The sequence below is a fragment of the Chlorocebus sabaeus genome, chromosome 10, assembly GCF_047675955.1.
Source record: "Chlorocebus sabaeus isolate Y175 chromosome 10, mChlSab1.0.hap1, whole genome shotgun sequence".
Lineage (NCBI taxonomy): Eukaryota > Metazoa > Chordata > Mammalia > Primates > Cercopithecidae > Chlorocebus > Chlorocebus sabaeus.
Genome location: NC_132913.1, coordinates 84,206,538 through 84,221,141, shown reverse-complemented (window position 1 = coordinate 84,221,141; position 14,604 = coordinate 84,206,538). Strand labels below are relative to the sequence as shown.

The 14,604-nt window shown below is 37.9% G+C and overlaps 1 protein-coding gene across 6 annotated transcripts in view; it reads left to right on the top strand.

Moving 5' to 3' along the window:
• The window catches only part of ANKRD44 (ankyrin repeat domain 44), a 316,236-nt gene extending 301,902 nt beyond the window's left edge, over positions 1 to 14,334 (top strand). For 3 of the 6 annotated variants that reach the window (XM_007965733.3, XM_007965737.3, XM_073019892.1), the window contains exons 23-28: positions 584 to 667; positions 2,021 to 2,166; positions 2,634 to 2,716; positions 5,597 to 5,679; positions 7,365 to 7,456; positions 10,119 to 14,334. In XM_007965733.3, the coding sequence (XP_007963924.1) occupies positions 584 to 667; positions 2,021 to 2,166; positions 2,634 to 2,716; positions 5,597 to 5,679; positions 7,365 to 7,456; positions 10,119 to 10,366 (736 nt within the window). In that variant the 3' untranslated portion in view covers positions 10,367 to 14,334. Of the gene's footprint in view, positions 1 to 583; positions 668 to 2,020; positions 2,167 to 2,633; positions 2,717 to 5,596; positions 5,684 to 7,364; positions 7,457 to 10,118 lie in introns of those variants that run through there. The other 3 variants (XM_007965735.3, XM_007965736.3, XM_038001815.2) reach the window with 2 other exon arrangements.
• The last annotated feature ends 270 nt before the right edge of the window (positions 14,335 to 14,604 follow it).

The window sequence follows — 14,604 nt, the reverse complement described above, 5'->3', positions numbered from 1 at the left end:
AAAAGAGTCAGAAAGATTTTATTTTGTTTATTGCTTTTTGTTTTTTGAGACGGAGTCTTGCTCTGTCGCCTAGGCTGGAGAGCAGTGGCACAATATCAGCTCACTGCAACCTCCACCTCCCGGATTCAAGCAATTCTCCTGCCTCAGCCTCCCGAGCAGCTGGGACTACAGGTGCGCGCCACCACTCCTGGCTAATTTTTGTGGTTTTAGTAGGGACTGGGTTTCACCATATTGGCCAGGCTGGTTTCGAACTCCTGACCTCATGATCTGCCTGCCTCAGCCTCCCAAAGGTCAGAAAGATTTTAAATCTGAAGGAAGCATGTCTATTCCACTTTGATATCTCCAAAACGCCTAACGTGGTGCCTTGTATAAGTGCAATAAACTTCTACCTGGATATAGAGGTTCTGAAGTAATGCTAGGGGTTACAAAGTGTATGCCAATGAAACATATACCATAAATATTTACGTTCGATTTTTTTAAAATGCTTCGGATTGTCAAATATACAGTACATAGGAAGATGGGTTAGGAGGTGATATAATTTAAAAGAGTGAGATTGTTACATTAAAACCCATTTTCATTTTAGAATCAATGATCATGGGAATTGTGCATCATTGCTGCTTGGGGCCATAGATTCCAGTATCGTCAGTTGTAGAGATGACAAAGGCAGGTAAGTAATCTAAAACGGCATGCCTTTTATCTTGATGAATCTTAGCCTCTGCTTTGCAGTTGCAGAGTAGCCAAACATACATGTTTTTAATTGAAAGAATAATGGATAAGCATGGTTTTTAATATTACAGAGGGTGTATAATTAAAAGAAATTTCCCTCTAAGCCTGGAATCCCTAGCTTCTTCCACAGAGAAAGCTACTATACACTGTTATTTACAAATTTTATGTTCTCCTAAATATTTTTTATGCATATCTACAAACATATATACATATGTTTGTATATATCCATATATTCTTTTTGTACATGGTAGCATTCTGTAACAATGCTCTACTTTTAGTATATCTTGGAGATCCTTCCATACCAGTTCTTTTTAAAGCTGCGTATTATTTCATTGAATGGCTATGCTATAATTTGCTCATCCTGCCCTCCATTGAAGAATATTTAGGTCGTTTCCAATATTTTGCTGTTTCAAAGTGTGATGTGGTGAACATTCTCATATATGTATCTGGGCCAGGCACCGTGGCTCACTCCTGTCATCCCAGCACTTTGGGAGGTCGAAGTGGGTGGATCACAAGGTCAGGAGATAGAGACCATCTTGGTTAACATGGTGAAACCCCGTCTCTACTAAAAATACAAAAAATTAGCCAGGCATGGTGGCACATGCCTGTAGTCCCAGCTACTCAGGAGGCTGAGGCAGGAGAATCACTTGAACCCGGGAAGCAGAGGTTGCAGTGAACTGAGATTGTGCCACTGCACTCCAGCCTGGGCGACAGAGTGAGACTCTGTCTCAAAAATAGATAAATAAATAAATAAATAAATAAATAAATAAATAAATAAAACATGTGTCTGTACACATAACCAAGTGTATCTGAGAGATAAAAACCTAGAATTGGATTTATTGGTTAAAGGGTTGATATTTTTTAATTTTGATAAATAATGCCAAATTATCCTTTAAAAGAAATTAAGCAACCACAATAGATGATGTGATGGACTTTTAAAATTTTTATTTAATCTGCCAATTACCTACAGACTTAAGCATTAATTTTGAAAGTATCTATCTCAAAGATAAAAATAGACTCACTGGAACTTAAGGTTAAAGAGTCAGTAAAGACGCTAATTTCATTATCAGGGCCAACACACACCCCACTCCCACATCTAGGAGTTTCCAGTCTCATACGTGATACTTCAGTGTCTACCCTGGATGACCTTTAGAGGGAGGGGGCCTGATCACTATGTCTATAAACTGAGAAGTTTTAAATCCTTAAGACAACACCATGTACATGTTTCTTGGGCAGTAACTAATGAGAATGAAGTTTAAAGGAAACTCAAGTGATACTTGTTTTAAATCTTTAGGACACCCCTTCATGCGGCAGCGTTTGCTGATCATGTGGAGTGCTTGCAGCTTCTTCTGAGTCACAGTGCTCCAGTGAACGCAGTAGACAATTCAGGGAAAACAGCACTGATGATGGCTGCTGAGAACGGGCAGGCAGGCGCTGTGGGTATGTGCTTGTTGTATGGACTTTGCCCTTATGCCCATCCAAAAACCAAAATAATATCAAATCAAGAAATCAGTTGTTCTCATAGTATATACATATGGAAAAAGGCCATTAGCAGTTTTACTTAGGTCACCTGATTCTACCTGCTCAAGCGTCTTCAGTTTCTTGATTTTGATTCTTGGTGGACCTTGTCAAAGAGCCAGCCCTTCTGCAATGAAATTCTCAACATTTAGAAACCAAGTATGACAACAGAATCATTTTAACTGGAAATAATGAACTGTAAAAGCAGTTAAAATTGTGCCTATTAACCTTGGATAGCACAAATATGAAAATAAATTACTCCCTTTTTTCTTTAAAAACTAAATATGATTATGTGAACTGTACTAATTTAAATATGTTATTGTGTTTGTAGTGACTTCTTCAAAATGCATGTGATCAGCATCTAACCCTCTTTTGGGCTTTTTCTACAGATATTTTGGTGAACAGTGCCCAGGCTGATCTGACTGTAAAGGATAAGGACTTGAATACACCCTTACATTTGGCTTGTAGTAAAGTATGTAATTGAATTTAAAATATTATTACTTCATGTTGTAATAATAACAGTAATAACACCACTGAAATTCTACTGCAGAACTGTGTAACATGGCTCTTAATTAAGAATGTACATCTTCCCAGGGTCTTGTCAACTGAAAGTGGAATTGAAGGGTGAGAAGGAAAGGACAGACCCAATAACCCATTCGTGTTGATGAAGAAGCATATCTTCATCAACACAAATGATGAGAACATGCTTTTCATGGCATCTGCCACTTGCATTCTTGCTGTAGTCTGTCTGTCTTGATGCTGCCATTGTATCTGTCTCTCCGGTTGTTGTACCACATTTTGGTACCCACATAAAAGTTAGGACCTTAGTTAGGTGGCTTGCAAAGTATAAGCAGTTTTACTTGTTTTCATTTTGTTCCATTTGAAGACATTGTAGTAACACAGCCAAAAAATACACTAATGTGAAGCAAATAAACAGACCTATGTGTATTTCTACCCTCTCCCCTTTTTTCTGGTGTATAGTTCAATGCAAAAAAAATGTTTTTTTGTTTTTTTGTTTTCAAATAGTGGTATGTTCACATGTTGCTCAAGATTCCTTCTTCCATAAAAGATAAATTTTAGGCCGGGCACAGTGACTTATGCCTGTAATCCCAACACTTTGGGAGGCCGAGGCAGGTGGATCACCTGAGGTTGGGAGTTCGAGACCAGCCTGACCATAATGGAGAACCCCTGTCTCTACTAAAAATACAAAATTAGCTGGGCATGGTGGTGCATGCCTGTAATCCCAGCTACTCAGGAGGCTGAGCCAGGAGAATCGTTTGAACCCGAGAGGCAGAGGTTGCGGTGAGCCAAGATTGCGGCATTGCACTCCAGACTGGGCAACAAGAGTGAAACTCCATCTCAAAAAAAAAAGAAAAGATAAATTATGTAAAATTACATATATATATAATTTATTTTTTATGTCATACATATGATTTTACAAAATTTGGTTTTATTGCTGAATCGTATAATATTAATATCTTTTAAATATCATGTTTTATGGTATTTTAGAAGATTTGTAGTATTTCAGCTTAGGAATGGGCCATCTTTTATTCAACCCATTTCCTATTATTAGACAAATAGCTTGTTTTCAATTATATGCTAGTACAAGTGCAGTATCTCTTACCTGAAATGTCAGAGACTAGAAGTGTTTTAGATTTAGGAATTTTTTGGATTTTGGAATATTTGTATTATACCTGTTGATTATCCCAAATCCAGAAATCTTAGTGTTATGTCAATATTCAAAAAGTTTTGGATTTTGTAGCATTTTTTGTGTCAGATTTTTGAATTTGGTATGCTCAACCTATATAAATAATGCTTATTGCAGAGGAATCTTTTATAAACAACCTTACTCATTACTTTAAGATAAATTCCTAAGTGTAGAATTATTGAGTCTAAGGATATACCTTTTTTTTTTTTTTTTGAGATGGAGTCTTACTCTGTTGCCCAGACTGGAGTGCAGTGGTGCCATCTTGGCCCACTGCAACCTCCACCTCCCAAGTTCAAGCGATTCTCCTGCCTCAGCTGCCCGAGTAGCTGGGACTATAGGCACGCGCCACCATGCCCGGCTAATTTTTGTATTTTTTGTGAGAGATGGAGTTTCATCATGCTGGCCAGGCTGGTCTCAAACTCCTGACCTCATGATCTGCCCGTCTTGGCACCCCAAAGTGCTAGGATTACAGGCGTAAGCCACCGCACCCTGCCAGATATAAATATTTTTAGACCAACTTGCCCTCTTATGAGGTCACAACAGTTTACCCTCCAACAGCAGTGCATCAGAATGAAACTTCCATGGACATTTCTAAAATTATATTTAATGGTCTCCCATATAAGGCATTATAGTATGACGCCAGTTAGCACCCATGGCGGTGATTTATTTCAGTGTAGTTAAAATATTATCAGTGTTACCTATATGGTACCAGAAGTCTCAGACATTCCTTTCATTGCTTGCATTTTCTCACTTCATGCTCTGGGAAGCCCATGGGAACCACAAAAAGTGCTCAGCTTTATGAAGTTTATTTCAAGGTATAGTATTTTGGTGAATATAAGTACAATGCTTTTCAAACTTTATCATGCAAATGAATCACCTAGGAGATCTGTGAAAAAATAGATTCTGATTTATTAGGTCTGGGGCAGAGCTTGAGATTCAGCAGTTCTAACTCCCAGTAATACTAATGTGACTGCTCTGCAGGCCACATGTTCGTCAGCAAGGGCTTAGGAAGCCATGACCCCTTAAAAGGGTACCAGGCCTGGAATTGTGAAAGGGTCTCTGACTCATCAGTTGATTTTCAAAGATTATTAACCATCTATTTTCAGAAGGTACAGAGAGAGATCTTCCACTGGTCGAGGAAGAAAAGAATGAGTTTTCCTGAAATAGGGTTTCTTCACAATATAAGGCAATTAATAGATAATAGATGTAATGGGAATTCCAAGGATAAATGGATAATTGAAGTAGTAACTGACGTCTTGAAATAGGAGGTGGGACTTTTGATGTATGTTAAATGTTGTAGGATTCAGACAATATTCCGAATTCTATTGCCTACTTACCAGCTGGCCTAGCTAAACTAGCATCTGCTTTACCTCTCTGGGGATTAATTTTAAAATTTATCTTAGCAGCATTAATATTTTAGATCAGACTTATATTAACTAAGTTCTAATAGACCCTATTAGGACTCTTAGAGTGTCTGGAGCCCTTTTGCTATTGAGAAGAAAAAAAAATTACTCAGAAAATAGCTCTATAGAATGTTGTTAGGCAGAGGAAATTCATTTTCAATTTAAATCATAATGAAGAAATTTCACAGTAACTTTTCTGTGTCTCTGTCCTGTATTTTTTATCATTCTTTTTCTTTATTAGGGTCATGAAAAATGTGCCTTGTTAATACTTGACAAGATACAAGACGAGAGCCTTATTAATGCAAAAAATAATGCACTGCAGACGTAAGTGTAACCGCTAAAGTTGGACTTGAACCCAGGGTCATAGTCATTTATTCAATAAATATTAAGAGCCTGCTATGTGCCAGACTAGCTCTGGGGGGCACAGTGGTGAAAGATGCAGACCTGGCTTCCCCTGCATGAAGGTGACAGCCACATACCTACAAGTGCTGACCAAGCTAGGCAGTTTTAGTTAGAATCCTTCTTTTGATATGTCTTCATAGAATTTTGTGAAGTCTGTGTTTTTCTTTGCTGATATTTCTGGGGTAATATTATAAATTTAGTGGGCTGTTAGAAAAATCTTATGGACTGACATATTTGGGGAAGCTATTTGTATTATGTATTAACATTATGTATTCTGACTGGAAAATGACAGTTTTACAAATCAGGTTCCCAGAATATATTTGAAGAGTTTCTAAGCTATTTGTCTTGATTATATTTTAATATAATTCAGTGTAACCCTTGGTGTGAAAGATCTAAAAGCTGTTTCATTTTCTGCTTTAGGAAATTATTTATGCATTTGTTTTAAAGGCAAAGGAATTTTTTTCATTTAAGATTCTTAAGCAGGGCGTGGTGGCTCATGCCTGTAATCTCAGCACTTTGGGAGGCCGAAGCAGGTGGATTACTTGAGGCCAGGAGTTCATGACCAGCCTGACCAACATGGTGAAACCCCATCTCTACTAAAAAATACACCACCACCAAAAAAATTAGCTGGGCGTAATGGCGGGTGCCTATAATCTCAGCTACTTGGGAGGCTGAGGCCGGAGAATCACTTGAGCCTGGGAGGCAGAGGTTGCACTGAGCTGAGATCACGCCACTGTACTCCAGCCTGGGCAACAAGATCAAGACTCTGTCTCCAAACAAAAACAAAAACAAAAAATTGGGTGTGGTGGCTCATGCCTGCAATCCTGGCACTTTGGGAGGCTCAGACAGGCAGATCACTTGGGCCCAGCAGTTTGAGACCAGCCTGGCTAACATGATAAAACCCCTTCTCTACAAAAAATAAAAAAATTAGCCAGCCACGGTGGTTTGCACCTGTAGTCCCAGCTACTCAGGAGACTGAGGCAGGAGAATCACTTGAGCCCAGCAGAAGGTCAAGGCTGCAGTGAGCTGTGATCATGCCACTGCACTCCAGCCTGGGTGACAGAGTGAGACCCTGTCTCAAAAAAAAAAAAAAAGATTCTTAAGCAGTATATAAGCACAATATACTGAGTTTGACATAATTCTTTAAGGTATTATAAATTCAGTAAAACATCTGTGTGCATTTAGTAGTAACAAGGAGGGTTGAAATTATACGTATATATGGGTGGCATTAATGCCAGTCATATTGTTGAACTTTGTGAAACAGTGATTCAAATGCTGTGTTAGAAATCAAGCAGTAAAGGGCCTTCTGCAAAATACAGCAAAGCTTGAGTTCTTCCTCTGTCTTCCTGTTTACTGTCATTGAGATTGTTTGAGATGCAGAATATTTGTAATATCTGCAGCAAGATCTGGGCCAAACATACAACAACAGTTGGACCATTAGCACCTGGAAAAGATCTGGGCAGCAATTTTTTTTTTTTCTTAAGTAAAAACATCCATGTACTATTTGCAGAGTCTAAGTACTTCCTTTTAGGGACATGGGCTAACCAGAATTCCACATTCTCACCCAAGTATGTATCACAACTGATGCTTGGTCTTGTGTTTTTTAGACCCCTCCACGTTGCTGCACGGAATGGCTTGAAGGTGGTAGTTGAGGAGTTGCTGGCCAAAGGGGCCTGTGTACTTGCTGTAGATGAAAATGGTAAGTGGAAAAAGTCAACAGTGACTGCAGGTACTTTCCATAAGCTAGTCGAAGCCAGAGGAAAATGAGAAAGATAGGTGCTAGTTTAAAAAGCGGTTAAGAATTCTGTCCCCCTTGGAAGTCCCGTGTGTGAGAAATCAAGCAAGGATAACTTGCCCTGTCTGTCTTTTTGTAAATCACATAGTCTACCTGTAGCCCACCCAGTGCTGTCCATTTTGCATGCAATGCCAGCAGCTGGTCTCTAACTCCTCAGCACAGTGGTTAAAATATTTTAGACACACTAAAAGAGTTTCAGGTTGACACTCAAAATTTTAACTGCACATGCTGAAGAGTTAGGGATTACACATGTCATTAGTGCATGCTCAAGGGCTCAAATGAAAACCTAGATTTTTTATTGTATTTAAGTTCATTCTGAGATCAAACTTTTTTTTTCTTTAAGTACAGATCAGAACTCATATTCCAAGTATGGAAATTTGAGGAACAAGAGTAAAATTTCTTAATCAGTGTCTAGGCTTGAAGCTTCCCCTGATCTGCATAATGCTCCTTTCCTAATGAACTAATTCTTAACAGAAGCTTTCTACTCTGCTTCCTAAGACATTTTGAAAAGAATGGCTACTAGAATTGCACTAAGCTGCCATTTTAAGCACAACGCCTATTAACCTTGGGGAGCAAAAAAGGAACTTCTGGATATTTATGAATTCTGTAATTTTTAAAATGTGGCATTTAATTAAAGTATTATAATGTATTAATGTAACTCAATCAACTGCTTGTTACAGGTGTTGGGATTAGCAGCTCATGCCTGTTTCTCAGAAGTAAGCAGCCATACTGGCATCAGTAGCTAACTCTTATTAGTTTTGATTTTCCAGCCCCATTTATCCTAGCATGTACCCTGCTCTGTCCCCCACCTGACTCATCTAGGAAGTGCAGAAAGTTCCCTCTTACTCCATCTCCTTGGTTTTCCTGCCTCACCTTCTCACACCCTCTTAACGCCACTGTAGACTTAGGGTCGGCCTGCAGAGGCCCACAGTTTTTCTCCAAAATGGTCAAAGAGAATAGAATAAATTAGTTTTGCTTTTCCTGGTGTAAATCTGCTGCACTGAAGGTTTGTTCAGCTGATAGTGACCTTAGGAACAAGAGCCCTGGGTTGGTGCATACCTGCATCCCAAAGGCCTGGGAACGTTTGGGGCAATTTTATACAACAGTACAACCACGATTCCTTTACTCATCACTGACTTTTGTGGAATGAAATGTTAAACTACCTGTTCATTCTTATTTGTGTTCATACCAGAAAAATGAATGATGTACTAAAGAGCAGGGTGGGGAGAGCAGGTCGAGTGATAATAAACAAAACAACAAACGTGAAGTTTTAGTGAGCTGTTCCTCTGAATTACTGAGCAAATGCCCTATTCACTGTGTAGTGGAAACTTTGACCAGCCGAGAAGGCAGCTAACCCTTTTCAGGCCAGTAGAATAAAGGTTGGATAAGGGAAATAATAAGTCAAAGACTTAAATCTACTTCCCCAAAGAACCTGTATTATGAGTTAAGACAGTTTTCTTATCAGGGCTGGACCCATTGAGTCTAAATGAGAATAACATGGTTCTAATTATGACAAGCATAGTAATTTTCTCACATCCATTACATTTTAGATTTGGGACTTTGGTTGGTGAGTGGCCATTTTTAAATACTCCATTAGGCCAGGTGTGATGGCTCATGCCTGTAATCCCAGGACTTTGGGAAGCCAAAGTGGGAGGATCGCTTGACCCCAGGAGTTTGAGAACAGCCTGGGAAACATAGCAAGACCTCGACTCAAATAAAAAATAGTAAAAAAAAAAAAAAAAAAAATCAGCTGGGAGTAGTGGCACACACCTACAGTCCCAGCTATTCGGGAGGCTGAGGTGGGAGAATTGCTTGAGTCCGAAAGACAAGACTGTAGTAAGATCAAGGCCCATGCCACTACAATCCAGCCTGGGCAACAGAGTGAAACCCTATCAAAAAAAATTTTTTTGTTAAATTTCTCCTAAATGATTGTAAATTTTTAATCACAAACAACCAGTGCTTTCCTGTGTCTGATCTACTGAAATGATTCCATTTTTCTAAAACCAGTTATTGGTGTCTACTTTCTATGAAACATATATAAAGTGACAAAACTTCATTACTCACTTTTGCAGTCATCTAATTTTCAATATCTTTTCTAATTGGACACACAATTACCTAACAATAGAAAGTCATTGTTCTCAGAATGAGAGTCCTTCTCAGGCCCAGGCCTGAGGCTCATGGTGTGTGTGTGCTGTCAGGCGGAAACATCTTCCTGATTGTCCTGTTGCTATTTGTTGTGAAATTGTGTCCCACACCCACCCCCTCATGTTTGTGTTCACTAAATGAAGGCTGGAATCCTGCCTAACATTAGATAATATCGTGCTTGTCGTAGTCATATGAGCTGAAAACAAAAATAAAAAGCCCTCCATAAAATGTCTCCCCTCCCTCCCCGTCTAGCCTCACCCCTAGCATGACTTGTGAGAAGTAACTCCTCCTTTTACCTGGCATGATTTCTAACTCAACATACATCTCCGCCTGTGAGGTCATCTGAGATGTACTGTGGAATGCTCGTGCCTCCTCTAGACTCCCCAGAACTAACCACTGCCTTGTCTGCATTTACGCCCAGGTCATACCCCGGCCCTGGCTTGCGCTCCTAACAAAGACGTGGCTGACTGCCTGGCCCTCATTTTGGCTACCATGATGCCTTTTTCTCCTTCCAGTACAATGACGGCTGTCAACTTCGTTTGTTTAAAAAAAGACAATTTGAGCAGGACGACCCTCTCCAATCTGGGTAGCATGGTTAGCCTGTGCAGTAACAACGTAGGCTCGGAGGATGGGTACAATGAAAATGATTCTGATTCGGAAACGTTTTGACTTTGGACTGTAGAAGCTTTCCTTTGATCACCTGTGTTGGAGGAAAGGAAAGAAGCTTGAATTCCAGGTTTATGTGTGTTCAAGTATTATTTGGGGCCTGGGCTTCCAGAAGCTAGTAGAGAAGGAATTAATCGAGGGCAGGCAGTGAGGCTGTTGGGTGGAACACTCACACAGATGGCCCCAGTTTTGTTTTGTTTCACATCTTCTTTAAGATACTTCTATGAAAGTCTACCTCTCATTTTAAGTAAAGAATAAAAGATGTATTTAATTCCTGTTCTTTGGGGATAATGCAACAGAGAGGCAGCTGTTCGCTATGAATAATTTTTCTTTTCATGTATTTAGCAGTGAATTCTCAGAAGTATATCAGTGTGACATTCATGTCCCCTGGGAGGGAAGGGAAGAGGCAGATAGGAAATGCCTCAAACCTCTTCTCACTTTGATGTTTACTTCCTCACTAGAAGCCAAAGGTAAAGGTGTTCATCTTTAGAAATAATGCCTGTAATAATCTTTTTAGAGAGTCCAACTATTTATATCCTCTCTATAGTAAGCATTTAAATATCCAGAACTTCTTTCTGAGGATCTCTGTTAAAGTTGCCAGATGAATTGAAAAATTGAACTTGCTTTTTTTAACAGTGTTCTCTATAACAAGCCTGTGACTAATTTTCACTTAAGTGATTGAACCCAAATTTATCTAATAACATTTCAGGTGAAAATTATATTGCACCAAAACTTTGACACAATATGCAAAATTAATATGAAACTACCCTTTGTTAATTTACTCTTAAATCAAAATACTAACTTTTAAAAACCATGAGAATCATCAGCATTGTTCATCAGTAGTAAAATGAACTTCCAAGTCAAGGCCATGCCAAGTGAGTGAAAAGTGTGACTGCAAAAAGGAACAAAAAAAGTGAAAGCAGAAAGTAGAAGTGGGTGATTTAGCAAGTAAAGCCGATTGCCAGTTGCTTGATGATGAAATCAACATAGTGAATACTGTGTCTGCTCCCTCTGCCAAAGCTTCTAGGTCAAATGGACCCCGTTCCACACCTGGAACCGCTGTACAAAAAGAAGAATGAGACTCTTTAAAACTTATGTGTGTATATGTGTGTGCGTGTGTAGTTCATCAGCCAGCTACACATGAGGACCAAAATGCTTCAGTTTAAAATGGAAGATACACATTTTTTTCCTTCAAAATGCAAGTGAGAACTGAAGTAGCTTTTTTATGGAGTTAAAATGTAATCTTTTTGTGTACCAGTCTTTGTTGTATTTTATATTTCTTATGACACAGATTTCTAGTTGACCACTTAACATTTGTAGCTGATGATGTGTTGACCAGGTTTTTTTTTTTTTTTTTTTTTTTTTTGCCAAACTAGAGAAAATGACCATATACTTTGGATGTAAATGTGTTTATATTTATTTGAAATGAAGCAATTAGTGAGGAACCATCCATTATTTGTTCTCTATTTTAATTGCTATGTATCTTATTTAGAATAACAAAAACAGTGAAAAAACACACTTGACCCTGGGCTAGCCAAAAGCCCAAGGGCCACACCCAGCATTTCCACTGCTAGGGTTTCCAGCTGACCCTCAGGTTCTTCCGCGCTGGTTAGAGAGGGCTACACATCTTCTGTTGCTCAGCCACAGTCCGTAAAGCTTAGAGCTTAGAAGACATTGCCGTCTGGATGCTCTTCTGCGAGATGAAAACTCAAATGTGTAGTGGATCATATACACAAAGGCAGCCCAAAGAAATATCTAGAAATTACCCTAAGTACACTGAAAAGCTCACATAGTCTCAGTAACCTGATGGGAAATGATGGCAGTATGTGGGCACATGTGCCAAAAGGAGAAATAAAAATCACCAGCTCAAGTGCTATTTTCTACTTGAGGACGAGACAGAAAAGAAATGTGTCGAATTGGAGAAGTACTCTCTGACATTTTATAATGAGTTCCATTTCCACCCTGGAAATTGTATTTTATAGTGTATGTGAGATATTTTAAAAATAATGTTCTATCATATCTGGATCAAAGACAGATAATTGTATTATATTTTTCATCTAACTGTAAAACTTTAATCTTATTCTTCATATCCTGGATTTGATTAAAACTCCTGTTGGGTTCTTCACAAATGAGAGCTTGTTCAGAGGACTGATTGAACTGGTATTAATTTCCCTGAAAATTTCCCACACCACCACCACTGTTTTTTGAATTCTTGGCGTTGTGCTTCCCACCTTCTGTCCTTTTCGTTTGTTTAGAGAAGATGAATTTTTAAAAAGCAGATAAATTGCTAATGAGCAATAATGACCTTCTCTTTACCAAAACACTGAAAATTAAGAGAGATTCAGTGTTGAAGAAGCACAATATACTGCGGTGTCTTTTTCTAGAAGTGAATGGAAATCTTGCTCAGTTGGCATTTCAAGCAGGAAATGAAATGCTTGCTTTAATGGCAAAGCAGCGTTAACATTTTTCCTGTCGTGTAGCAGAGAGTACAAGAATCATTTCAGCCAAGCAGTGACTCACCATGAGACATTATCTCCATGGAGCTGCGTTTTGACTTTTCCCCACTCTCTTACTCATAGAAGGAGGACAAAGGAACGAAATGAAATCATGCTCACAGTGAACTGTTCATTACATCAACTGATATCTCTCTCTCTCTCTCCCCCTCTTTCTCTTTCTCCCATACCCCAAGACTAAATTTTTTTTAAAGAAATGACTTTAAAAACTATCATTTCTGTATTTTAATTACATCCCTTAGAAATAAAATTATGTTTGCACCATAGCTTTCTAAGGGGAAAAAAATGTGTTTTTAACTGAGTCTTAGTTGCTTAGTGCTTTTACTGAAGTGTGTTATTTTTAGACTGTATTTTAACCACAGCCACAAGGACCATGTTTCATTGCACTTACTTATTTGCCAGTGTCTGCCTGTCTTTGGTAAATACATTACTATCTCCAAATTGCCTAAAATCTGCTATGATTCTACAGTAAATAGCTCAGGGTATTTCTATTTATCACTACTAAAAGGGCACCATAGTATGTTTTGGTACTTTAGGCAGTAAACACTGCTTGGTTTATCATTTTGTTATTAAATTAGAACAAGAACATCAAATGGATTTGCTGCACTAGTTATTCTTTGTACTGTTGAGCAACTTGGTGTGCTTATATGTTGTGTTGGTTGAAAAACTCATCCCTTTTTCTGTCTTGTAATATGAAGTTAGAGTGCCTTTTTATATTTGTATATTCTGGAAATGTTCTGTGGAATGTTTTGTATTTTTTCATTTGAGTGTTATCAGAGCAATATGATACCAGTGAGTTTTCATTTCAACCTTTCTTTGAATGTATAAAGTGTCTTTTTTCCTATTTCCCCTTGTACTTGCATTGAAATGAATATGAAAATGCTAAAGTTTTCTATAGGAATTGTTTGATTTTGCAGTGCTAAAATGCTTTCTTCTTACAAAACTGTAAACCATAGGTCAGTATTATAGGGGAAAAGCATTTTAAGATAGTGACAATCTGAGTGTTTGTATAAAATGTAATTCTATGCGTTTCTTATGTGATCTAAAAATTCAATGCAAATATCTTTTATTTGGTAGTTTTGTCTACATATTTTATGCTCTAGCATGTGCAATATATCTTTGTAAAGCACGATGATACAAATCTGGTGCCAGTGTTATATTTTGCATAACATATTTGTAACAGCATAAAATATTGTTTGATGATTTCAGTGGGATTTTGTCTATAATGTTTTCTTATGTAAATTGGAGTTGAATGACTGGTAAATGTCATGACTGTAAAAATGGGGAAAATGACTTTTAGTTCAGTGAATGACTTTGAACCAATCTGAATCTTCTCAAGCACAGTTTAATACTTTTGCAACTACTGAATGCTCTAATAACATAATGAAGTACTTAACTGTAATATACTATGGAAATGCATTCAGATGGTTATTTTTACAAATAAAAACGGTACACATATTGTTGCGATTTGTATTTTAATTTTTCAATTTATGCTTTTTCTAAATTATGCTAATTTAAATCTTTGCACTCCCCCAAGCCAAACTAACTTTAAATTTGGGAACTAATCAAGATAAAAGTGTATCTCCAGATTCACAATTTATGTTTGTATTATCACAATTAGAGAAAAAATTCAAACATACATGCTTGTGTTTATTATATGTATTTATGCTTCCAACTTTTTTCCATAAAGGATTTTCTTTTGTTTTGTTTTATTTTGTTTTGTTTCTG